Source organism: Bos indicus x Bos taurus, chromosome 3 (assembly GCF_003369695.1).
Source record: "Bos indicus x Bos taurus breed Angus x Brahman F1 hybrid chromosome 3, Bos_hybrid_MaternalHap_v2.0, whole genome shotgun sequence".
NCBI lineage: Eukaryota > Metazoa > Chordata > Mammalia > Artiodactyla > Bovidae > Bos > Bos indicus x Bos taurus.
The window spans coordinates 119,705,494-119,717,563 of NC_040078.1; the positions used below are offsets into that span (position 1 = coordinate 119,705,494).

The 12,070-nt window shown below is 56.2% G+C and overlaps 1 protein-coding gene across 2 annotated transcripts in view; it reads right to left on the bottom strand.

Annotated features, from left to right (window-relative positions):
* Positions 1-12,070, bottom strand: part of ANKMY1 (ankyrin repeat and MYND domain containing 1) — a 55,184-nt gene that overhangs the window by 18,165 nt on the left and 24,949 nt on the right. For both annotated transcript variants that reach the window (XM_027538118.1, XM_027538119.1), the window contains exons 14-17: positions 10,805-10,918; positions 10,310-10,475; positions 3,396-3,471; positions 2,460-2,620 (exon numbers count right to left, since the gene is read on the bottom strand). In XM_027538118.1, the coding sequence (XP_027393919.1) occupies positions 2,460-2,620; positions 3,396-3,471; positions 10,310-10,475; positions 10,805-10,918 (517 nt within the window). The remainder of the gene's footprint in view (positions 1-2,459; positions 2,621-3,395; positions 3,472-10,309; positions 10,476-10,804; positions 10,919-12,070) is intronic.

Below are 12,070 nucleotides of genomic sequence, written 5' to 3' on the forward strand. Positions count from 1 at the left end.
CTCTCATATCCATACGTGACTACTGGGAAAACCGTAGCTTTGACTGTACAGACCTTTGTCAGCAAAGTGATGTGTCTGCTTTTTAATATGTTGTTTAGGTTTGTCATAGCTTTTCTTCCAGGCATCTTTTAGCTTCATGGCTGCAGTCACCATCCACCGTGACTTTGGAGCCCAAGAAAATAAAGTCTCTCACTGTTCCCACTGGTGTCTATATAGACTCTCAGATGAAATTGGAAGCACACACACCAGTGTCGACCATGGTAATTTCCAGGTGCTGGGATAACTTATTTCCCATTTCTTACTTTTGTGTATACATGTTCTGTAACTTGTAAGAAGTCATCGTTAGGAAGGTTTCCTTCTGGCAGATGTACCAGGAAGGTGCTCCACAGCCACATTATGTGTCCCAAGGTGGCTTGCAGCCAGAACTGGCTGAGGCAGGTCCAGAGGCCCACCCGCAGCCTCCACGGGGAGCCCCTCTGCACAGCTAGCCCAGCTCCAGGGCGACGGCCAGGCCCTCTCCTCTGCCCAGCTGCCTTCCTCAGCCCTGCCGGGAGCAGCAGATGGGACGGCCCCCAGCGAACTTCCCTCGGGGAAGGAGGGAGCCCCACGAGAGAGCCCGGCCCTCGACAAGACACCCTGGAAATCAGGCCAAACCAGCACGGCTGCAGACACCGCCCTGACCAGTGAAAAGCCTTCTGGGTTGGGGTCCTCCCCTGCTGGGCTGCAACCCCCTCCACCTTCTCTGCCACCTGCCCACCCCGCCCCCCACCATTCTGCTCTCAGCAGCAAGCCCCTCCCTGGAGCACCTCCCACCTTCCTGCTAGAAGATGGGGTCCCCGGCCCTCACGCCTCACCACCCATCCTCCCGCCCCTCCATGGGGGCAGACGCGCCACCCAGGACCCCCATTCTTGGCTCACGGTCACCCTCTAGTTTCCCCTCCGTCTCAACTGGGGGTGATTCCCACATCCACCAGCCCCCCTAGAACAGCCCTGGCAAAGCAGATGTTCAGTAAATGCACGTGGAAGAAACGGATGCCCTGGCCACTAGTGGGCATCCTGGAGCCCGTGGGCAGGAACGGGAGGTGCCGCCCCACCTCCTGTGAGCTGTGATGAGCCCAGACATCCCCACCTCCCGGCGGCACCTCCAGAGCACACTCCAGTCCTGATGTGCACACACCGCCCTCCTCTCCGACAGACAGCCGAGGCCAGGGGGCCAGCGAGACCAGATGCAGAGCCCCTGGCCTGGGTAGGGCTGCATGCATGCCTGCTGTGGCTTCAGTCGTGCTGAGTCCTTGGGGTCCCATGGACTGTCGCCCACCGGGCTCCTCTGTCCCTGGGGTTCTCCAGGCAAGAACACTGGAGTGGGCTGCCATGCTCGCCTCCAGGGGAACTTCCCCACCCAGGGATCAAACCTGTATCTCTTATGTGTCCTGCACTGGCAGGCGGGTTCTTTTACCACCAGAGCCACATGGGAAGCCAGGTCGGGGTGGAGAGGGTTAAAACCCCTCCAGCAGGGCTGCTTTATTTCAGGGTCAGTGAGCAGAACCCCTGCCCTAGAGTCCTCAGGGCCAGCAGCCCAGAGGCGGCCCCACAGGCGGGTGCCAGCAGAGGGGACCGGCAGCCCAGCCTGCCTGGCCGCAGAGCCCAGCGCTGCTTCTTCACTGAGATCCGTCCACCCTCAAGGACTCCTCCTCCTGCTGCTCCCCTGGATAAGAAACTGGCAGGGAGCGGGGAGCCTGGAGGTGAGAGGCCGGGACGTCCCTGAGGAGCCCACATGCCCGCGCAGGACAGTGGCAGCTGCTGGAAGCACCGCCCAGAGCAGTCTCTGCTCTTGGGCCTCCCCTCTTTCCACCACAGCAGGGGCACCCGGAGCCCAGGGCCCGACGTGGGGTGAGCGCTGCACAGGCACGCTCTGCTCAGAGCTCACATGTGTGCGGGATACACGGTGAGAACCAGGTAACTGCTCCTCAGAGATGACCCAGGCCTCTGTCCTGCAGCCCCTGAGGTGAGGGCGCTGTGGCCAGATCCAGGGTGCCCCCCACAGCAGTCTGTTACTAAAAGACCCATTTCATAGAGTGGGAAACGGAGGGGATGCTCCAGGGGCACGGGCCCAAGGGCAGGGGTCCGTCCAGCCTTCACTGGAGCCGAGGACAGGGTCTAAGAAAGAACAGGGCATCCCTGCTTCCCCCCACCCCGACCCCAACAGGGCCCAGGCTGCCTAGCCATGTCCCAGGGGACAGTTCTGCACAGCGCCCCACCCACCAGCGGCCTCGCCGTAGCAGCAGGGCCAGGGAAAGTCATCGCCCTCAGCCCCGGGCTCTCCTCCCTGCGTGCCTCCCTGTCCCCACACAGCCCCCTCCCAAGGAATTCCACAAAGTGGCTTGAACTGGGGAGATTTCGGGGCACGACCGGGGTCACCCTGCCAGCCCTGCAGCAGCCCAGCCACCGCCTGGACTCACCGATGGCCATGAGGGCGTTGCAGTCCTTCTTGTGGAAGTCGGACCAGGCCTTGGTCTTGCAGTACTTGCTGCAGGTCAGGATCCCATAGCAGCGGGTGCACGGTGCCAGGCGCACCCCGATGGAGCGGCCGCACTGGTAGCAGAACTTGAAGAAGGGAATCCTGCAAGGGAGCGGGCAGGCAGTCAGGGGGCACCCGGCACGTGTGCCTGAGGCCCTGGGCGCCAGGACCCGCCACGTCCTGCGCTCAGAGTGGCCGGCTCGTAAGCCCTGGTCTAAGCATGTCCAGCCCAGTGCTACCAAGAACAGGAAACAAGCCCCCACCCTGTGCTGGCCAACCCGAGCGGGCAGGAAATGACACCCCCCTACTCGGAGACCCTCACGTCATCACCATGGCAAGGGGGTGGAAGGAGTCTGCAGTGGGGGAGCCAGTTCTGGGTGGGCCTGCAGGGGGCATGGGGCAGTGAGCTGGGTGCATGCCCTTCCCCCTCCTGCCCACCACCCCCACCCTGCCCACCAGGGTTTCCTGGGCAGAAACTATCTGGGATGCCCATGGGGATAACACAGCATTGGGCATCCAGAGACTGCCCCCAACAGCAGGGACGGGGCAGAGCTGAGGCCCAAGGGGGCCAGCAGTGGAGGGGCAGGGAGGGTGTCGGGCGCAGGGCAGCACCTCCGCCTTGACAGGGGTGGGGGGCGTCTCCGAGCAGCAGAGCTGGGCTCAACCCCACTTAGCCACTCCCCCCGCTGGGGGCCATGGAACCCACCCAGAGCCACAGAGGCCAGTCCACAGGTGAGCCTGCAACCCCCCCGCCCCCATCCTGGCTTGAGCCACGGCCGGCAGCAGAGCTGGGCCTCTCGGGAGCAACCCTGCCCCGGGCAGGGAGGTCGCGGCGGGCTCAGCAGCACCACCCAGCCGGGCAGCACCCAGCACTTACTGCTCCTGCTCCGGCAGGTCCTGCCCCTTGGGCATACCGCCCCTCCGCTTCAGCCGGAGGCAGGGGGCCAGCTCCGCTGCACCAAGAGAGACCCATGTCAGCCTCCACGGCCCCCGGTCATGCATGATGCCCACGTGTGGAGGGCGGCACTGTGCTGCCCGCCTCCACCACCCAGTGAGCCCCCTCCCTGGCCCTGCAAGGCCGGCGGGGTGGGCAGCACAGTGCTTGAGCAGCCCCCAGCAGGTCCGAGGGTGCAGAGCAGGGTGCGTCCATGAGCTCTGCAAGCCTCCTGGCCGTCGGCCCCAGCTCCGGGTTCCCGACTCCACCTTTAATGGCCACGGGGCAGCACCAGGTTCCCTCTGGCCTTGGCCAGCTCACATGCCCCTCTGGTCTAGAGACCCTTGGCTCTGCTCTCTGGCCACTGGCGGCAGGACGCCCAGAGGGCTGGGGGACAGGAGAGCAGCGAGCCCCCCACAGTAACCAGCTGATGCTGAACCGCACCCTCTGCTTTCCCGTCCTTAGACAACGCATCAGTCCTCTCAAGGGAAGGCCACGCATCCTCCACTCCCCCGGCACCCCTTAACACGAGGAGCCCCACAAAGAAACACCTGTTGGCCAGGAGAGTAGAGAATGTGGGAGACCCTCCTTCCTCGCTCTTCATGCCCCCCAGCCCCCAGGACCACTCCCCATGCCGTTGTGGGGTCCGGAAGCAGCTCTGTGAGTGACAGACTGGGCAGGGCCAACGTACCCTCCCGAACCAACTGGCACCAGAGTGACGCTTCTGGGGGAGCTGGCGATAAAGCAAGATGTAACTTTAACTCTCCTTTGCAAATCAGATGCCTTTCATTCATTTTTCTTGTCTAATTGCATAGTTTACAATTCTGGTACAATGTTACATGGAAAGGGGGAGAGAACACGTTTCCGTCCTCTTCCCGACCTTGGGGTGAGCATGTGCCCAGCCTCTCAACACTGACTTGACGTGTGCGGTGGGGGTTTTCTCTCAGGCGCCGTTCATCAGGTGAAAGCAATGCCCTTCTCTCCTTTGTTGTGTTTCATCATGAAAGGATGTTGGATTTTCTACATCAGTTTTCTGCTTTTACATCAATTGAATTTTTTCTTTCATTTTAATAGTGTAGTATATTGCATTGACAATTTTGTTGTTGTTAAAGCATCCTTGCATTTCTGGAGTAGATCCCACTCAGTCACGGTAGGCAGTTCTTTGGCACGATGCTGAGTTTGCTTTGCTGCTGTATGTGTATTTCTGGCCACAGTGTGCAGCATGGGGATCTTAGTTGCCCAACCAGGGATGGGCCTCGTGCCCCTGCCTTGGAAGCAGAGGGACTTAGCCACTAGACTGTCAGGGAAGTCCCAGTTCATTAGTATTTTGTTGTAGATTTTTGCATTTATATTCATAAAGGATATTGGTCTTTAGTTTTCTTATAATGCTATTGTCTGGCTTTGGAATCAGTAATGAGGCTTTGTAAGTTAGGAAGTGTTCCTTTCTCTTTAATTTTCTCATGAAAAGGATTTGTGCTAATTCCATGTTAAATGTTTGGTATACTTTACCAGTGGAGCCATCTGTACCTGGGTTTCCCTTTGTTTGGAGGTTTTTTGTTACTTACGCAATCTTTTTAATTGTCATAAATCTGGGCAGATTTTTAATTCCCTCTTTAATGAGTTGTGGTACATGCTATGTTTTCAGCAACTTGTCCGTTTCATCGGTGCTCCAACTCGTTGTCATAAAGTTGTTCATAGTATTCTCTCATAATTCTTTTCACTCCTAAATGTTTGGTAGTAATGTCTACTCTTTTAATTCTGCTTTTAGTAATTTGAGTCTTCATTTTTTTCCTGGTAAATCTAGCCAAATGTATCCGTTTTCCTGATTTTTTCAATGAACCATTTCCAAGGTTTATTGATTTTCTCTATTACTTTTCTATCCTCTATTTGTCTAATATTCTCTCTAAAAGACACACATACATTTATCTAGTGGCAAACTAGCTTACTTCAGGTTTAGTGAGCTCTCCTTTTGCAGGTGTTTTAGGGAGCACGGTTAGGTTATTGATTGAGATTTTCCTTTTAATATAAGCATTCATAGCTATACATTCCCTGCAATCACTGCTTTAGCTGCATTCCATGAGTTTTGATATGTTGTCTTCTTCTGCATTCATACCAAAGTACTTTCTAATTGCTTTTTTAATTTCTTCCTTGACCCCCTGGTTATTTAGAAGCATATTGTTTTATGTGATATCTCCAAATGTCTTCCTGTTATACTCATTTCTAATTCCATTCTGTTGTGGCTAGAGTACCTAATTTGCATTCTTTCTATGCCTATAAATGTATTAAGAGTTTGGGGGGGGTGTTCTTTTGACCGGGCACATGGTCTGCCCTGAACAACATCCCACATGCACTTGAGAAGAATATGCATCTGAAGCTTGGTGGTTATAGTGTCTGTAAATGCATTAGGTCTCGTGGTCCAATGTGTGTGTGTGTGTGTGTGTGTGTGTGTGTTCAGTCAACTGAGTCGTGCCCGACTCTTTGTGACCCCATGGACTGTAGCACGCCAGGATTCCCTGTCCTCTCTAGTCTAACAGTATTGCTCAATCTTCTTTTCTCTATGATTTTGTGCCTAGATTTTCTACAAATTATTGAACATCGGAAATTGACATCTCCAACCATTTTATTATTGAATTATTTATGTTGCATTTCACGTGTGTCTTTTCTGCTTTGTTTATTTGGGTGTCTGCTGGTAGATGTATATAGGTTTATAATTACTTTATCTCCCTGATTAACTGACTCTTTCATCATTTAAAAATGTCCCTCTTTATTGTCCGTAATATTTTTGCTTTAAAGTCCACTTTTAGGTGACATAAGTGTAGCTACTCCAGCCTTCTCGTGGTTGTGATTTTCATGATGTAAAATTCTGTTTTCATTTTACTTCCAATCTCTTTGCATCACTGAGTCTAAAATATGTCTCCTGTGGGGAGCATGTAAATAGACTTTTCTTATTTTTATTCGTCTAATGGTTTCTGCCTCTTGACTGTATTATTCGGTCCACTCACACTGGGCGTTATCCCTGACACTGCTGGGTTTACTGGTTTCTGCCTCTTGACTGTATCATTCGGTCCACTCACACTTGGCGTTATCCCTGACATCGCTGGGTTTACTGGTTTCTGCCTCTTGACTGTATCATTCGGTCCACTCACACTAGGCGTTATCCCTGACATCGCTGGGTTTACTGGTTTCTGCCTCTTGACTGTATCATTCGGTCCACTCACACTGGGCGTTATCCCTGACACCGCTGGGTTTACTGGTTTCTGCCTCTTGACTGTATTATTCGGTCCACTCACACTTGGCGTTATCCCTGACACCACTGGGTTTACTGGTTTCTGCCTCTTGACTGTATCATTCGGTCCACTCACACTGGGCGTTATCCCTGACACCGCTGGGTTTACTGGTTTCTGCCTCTTGACTGTATTATTCGGTCCACTCACACTTGGCGTTATCCCTGACACCACTGGGTTTACTGGTTTCTGCCTCTTGACTGTATCATTCGGTCCACTCACACTAGGCGTTATCCCTGACATCGCTGGGTTTACTGGTTTCTGCCTCTTGACTGTATCATTCGGTCCACTCACACTGGGCGTTATCCCTGACACCGCTGGGTTTACTGGTTTCTGCCTCTTGACTGTATCATTTGGTCCACTCACACTTGGCGTTATCCCTGACACCGCTGGGTTTACGTTTGCTGTTTCACGTTTTGTTTTCTGCGTGTCTCATATTTTCGTCCTTCTACTCCTCCTTTATTTACTTTTTTGCATTAAGTGAATACTTTTAAATGTAATGTTTAATTTCTTTAATTATTTTAAACTATACTTTTTGTTATTTCCTTGAAAGTGAAAGTCACTCAGTAATCTGACTCTTTGCGACTCCATGGACCATACAGCTCATGGAATTCTCCAGGCCAGAATACTGGAGTGGGTAGCTGTTCCCTTCTCCAGGGGATCTTCCCAACCCAGGGATCGAACTCAGGTCTCCCGCATTGCAGATGGATTCTTTACCACCTGAGCCACCAGGATTACAATAAATAAAATCCATACGTATATGCTTATAGTAATGTTTCTATAAAGTGGTTATATATAAATCATGCAAATTTCTTTTTAAACCTGTTAAGAAAACATGCATTTATTTTTTATTTTTACAATTAGCTCTGCCAGTGCTCTTTATGCACATGGGGGACTTGATTTCCATCTGGAGTTACGTGCTTTAGTACTTCCTGTAAAGCAGGACTACGAGGGACAAATTCTCAAGGGTTCCTTCTTCAGGAATGCCTTTCTGTCACCTTCCTCCAGCTTTGCTGGATCTAGGATTCTCAGCTGAAGCTTACCGCTTTGAGCACTTGACTATGACATACCACTGCCTCCTGGCCTTCGTGGCTTCTGACGAGGGGCCAACTGCTGACTTCACTGGGGTCCCCTTGTGACGAATCATTCGGTCTCAGTATTTTAACTGTCGTGTGTCTGTGGGTGTCTGTGTTTATCCTATTGGGAGTTCATTAAGCTCTCTGGGTATATAGGTTGACAATTTTCAACAGATTTTGGGTGTTTTCATCACGGTATCTTCCACTACATGTCCTGCTCCCCTCTCTCCATTATGCCCACGTGGCTGTGCTCAGCGGTGCCCGCGTTTCACTGGGGACCTGCTCATTTCTCATCATCACGCCCCCTCTGGGGCTGACAGTCGTTATTTGTGTGGTGGGCGGTGTGCAGGTGACAGGGTAGGGGAGGTTTGTGTTTGAGTCGGGGGCAGGGGGGTGTTATGGACACACCTGTATCCTTCCAAGATTAATTTGCTGAAAGCCTAACCCCAACGCCACGAGACTTGGATGGGGGCTTTGGGGTGATGGGGCAGACCCCTCTGGTGGGATTAGTACCCTGTAAAAAGAGGAAGTGCACGCTCTCCCTCCCGTGTCGAGGAGCCAGGAAGCAGCCCTCCCCAGAACCGGCCACGCCTGCTCCCGGAGCTCGGTCTCCAGCCTCCTGAACTGAGCAAACACCCGCTTGTTGTCTAGGCATCCCCCGCCCTGCTGAACTCAGGCCACGGTACCTTCACAGCCCCTGACCCGACAGGACAGGGAGGTCATGTGTGGGCACGCAGCTATGAGGTGGTCGGCGGCCACGAGCTGGTGTGAGGGTGAGTGGACGTGCGTGGCTGTGGGTGGGCTGGTGAGCGTGGGGGTGGGGAGGGTTATGATGGATGGTGGGTGTGTATGTGTAACAGGGTGCAAGGCGGTTCTGTGGGGAAGGATGGGATGAGTGTGCATGTGGGGAGGAATGGTGTGGGTATGTGGGGGGTGAGGGGGTTGGTTCCTGGGGGCTTGTGTGGGGGCTGGGCTGGGGTAGCAGGTGTGTGAGGACAGGGGTGTGAGGGGTGGTGGAGGTGAGCAGTTGGTAGGGATGTGTGTGAGCGTGTAGGTGGGCATCTGGTTAGTAACTATTTGTGGGCTGGGGAACAGGGGTCTTATTTTGTGTGTGCAGGAAGAGTGGATATTGGCGTGTGTGTGCAACAGAGGTGGGTGAGGAGCTGAGGGTGCGCAGGTCTGTGGGGGATTTGGCAGGTTTACGTTAGTGTGTGAGTGTGTGTGCAGCAGTGAGGAGTGCTGTGTATGGAAGGTGGGCATCTCGAGGCTGTGGGGTGCAGACAGACGGTGTGTGGAAAGGTGGGTGGGTGTGGGCTTGGAGGTTGTGTGTGTATGGACGTGTGTGGATGGGGGCCTGGCAGGTGGGGGAGGTGGGGAGGCTGGTCCATGTGTGTGTGAGCACACGCATGGGTGGTGGGCAGGGCGGCGATGTTGCTGGGGGCCTAGGGGGTGGGGTACGTGTAAGGGAGTCGAGCAGGGCAGAGCATCGGGGTCCCCCCGCCCAGCTGCTCTCTGAGCGCCCCCGGCACCACTTCTGTCTCCCCATCACCTGCTGTGCGGGTTCCGGGCAGCGGACAGGAGCAGAGGTGTGGCTGAGGAGAGGCCACCGGTCCCGGCCCGCCACATAGGCAGCCGTGCCCCAGGCTCGCCGCTCGCCCTGCCCCACCCCCCTCTCCTGGAAGGCACAGCCCCTGCCCTGGGCCCATGGGCTTCCCCGGGAGTCCACTCTCTTTCGCCAGCTGAGCCAGGAGACAAGCTCCTCGTCTGTGTGCCATGGGGTTCTGGATCCTTCGCCCACGCCCAAGGACCCGCCTGGCTCTCACTCAAGACTGCAGCTCAGGCTGGCTCTCCACGGGGCTAGAACACGCAGGGCCCTCGGGAGAGGGTGACCCAGGGCTTCACCCCTCGACCAGGCTGTGTACCAGCTCCACCCCCAGGGCGCAGCTCACCAAGCATACCGCAGGGCAGGGTTCCTCGCCCCCACCCCCGGTGCAGGCGTCGCCCCTCCTCAGGTGTCTTATCCCCCACCGTGGCAGCGGGGCCGGCAGGGGCTGGGGCCGGCTGGGACACTGGACAAAGGTGATGCTCCCAGACCTGTGATGGGGCCCCCCCAGTTTCTCTTCCCAGGCTCACCTCCCCAGCCTGGGAACCCCCTTCTCAATTCCCCTTGCAGACATCCTTGGCAGAACATGTGAGGGCCAGGTGGACACTGGCCCAGCAGGCATGTCCCTTCCTGGCCCACCCCACACAGCCTCCTGGAGCCAGGCCTTCAGGGGATGCCCCACACAGCCTCCTGGAGCCAGCCTTCAGGGGATGCAGCCCCTAGCAGAGGGCACCCATGCTCTTCCACGACGCATAAAGCCTGTCACACACACTCAGGCCAAGGGGGCCTCCGGGTCGGCTCTGAGCTGCCTGAGGAGCCCACTGCAGCTGCCCACCCCGCTGGCAGCCCACCACGCCCACGCCCCCACCCTGCCCGAGCGCCCGCCACGCCCACCTCTCTTGCTCAGATGCAGCACCTTTGGGTCCCACTGGCACTCCTTGGCAAAGACAGCCTGCCGCAGCTGGAGGCCCATGTATTCCAGGAGCTTCTTCCGGGCCAGAAATGTCTCCCGCTCCGCGGGCATCAGCATATGGAAGGGGCAGTGGGCTATCTTCCGGTCCTGCAACCCAGTGCCGGTCACCACCTCTGAGTGCGGGGCACCTGGCCCCCAGTCCACAAGGGGGAGCAGGTCCAGCAGCCCTGGCCCACCGCCGACATGGGGGCACACTGTGGTCGCGGCGATGATTGTGAGGACAGACCGGGATAACACTCAGAGAGCCGGCACACAGGCAGCCATGCTGGCAGCACATGCTTGGGGGCCCTGGATTTTCCCTTCTAGGAAGCCAGGGAGGACTTTGGTCAGAGGCACGAGGGACCTTTGGCCCGCCTTGCCCAAGAGTTGCTAAAAGCCCCAGATCCACCCCATCGCCAGTGAGAGACCCAACCCACCTGGAAGAATCTGAAGTAGCCATAGTCAACGGCTGTGCCCACGGCCGTTTTGTCCCCCTGTGAAAGTGTCACAGGGTTCAGGATGTCCGCCCCGTAAGTAATGAGCCGGTCAATCTGTGGAGAACAGAGCCCACGTCAAAGGCTCGCATTTGCCCCAGCCACCAGGGGGCTCTCACCCCCAGCAGGAGAGCAGGGCCACCCAGCTGGGCACCCTCCCAGGTGTGCGGAGTGTCAGCAAGACAGACAAGACAGACGGACGACACATTAGGGTGGTGTGTCCTCAGAGCGACCCTCAGAGCAAGGTCCTGGGGCGGCCCTCCCTGACCCAACCGCACCCCCAGGGCACCCTGCTGAGGTCTGGCCCCACTCCGCTAGTTGTAACTGGCAGGAGGGCAAACCCCGAGCCGGCCTGTTTGAGAGACTGGGACCTGGGCCCCTTGCTGCAGTGCTTGCACCTGGACAAACGTCTCCTTCGGAAACAAAACACAAAGAAACCAAATGGACTAAAAATAGCTGGGTGCAGGTGCAGTTGAGGCAGATTATGGACAAGATACAAAAAGACCAGAAACCCAGCTGCCGCTTCTAAAGAGCCAGGGGCAAAAGCAGGGTATGCGCACGCACCTGCGCTCAACACCGCCGAAGGGCGGCAGACCACCTCCGCCTCCAGACTGAGCCCTGGACACACCCCCGTTCACCCCGTGTAGGAACAAGCTGCGCACGAACCTGCGCTCAACACCGCCGAAGGGCGGCAGACCACCTCCGCCTCCAGACTGAGCCCTGGACACACCCCCGTTCACCCCGTGTAGGAACAAGCTGCGCACGCACCCTGCGCTCAACACCGCCGAAGGGCGGCAGACCACCTCCGCCTCCAGACTGAGCCCTGGACACACCCCCGTTCACCCCGTGTAGGAACAAGCTCACCCCGCCTCGGGATGAGCAAGGGAGCCCGTGACTCGTTCTCAGGTTCTGTAGGTTAAAGATGCCAAAAGCCCTAGTCCGCACATGTTCACCATCCATCCAACCACCCGGGGCACTCAGTAAGACCACAGGCGCTGTGTGCCTGGTTGCAGAGACCAGCTATGTAAGTGTGTGTGTGAGTGTGTGGTGCTTGCACACGTATTCAGAGGCATGTGGATGTGTGTGCATGCATGTGTGTGGCTGCAGAGAGCAGCTATGTGAGTGTGTAGGGGTGGGTGCTTGCACATGTGTGCACAGGCATGTGGACATGTGTGTGTGGTTGCAGAGAGCAGCTATGTGAGTGTGTGG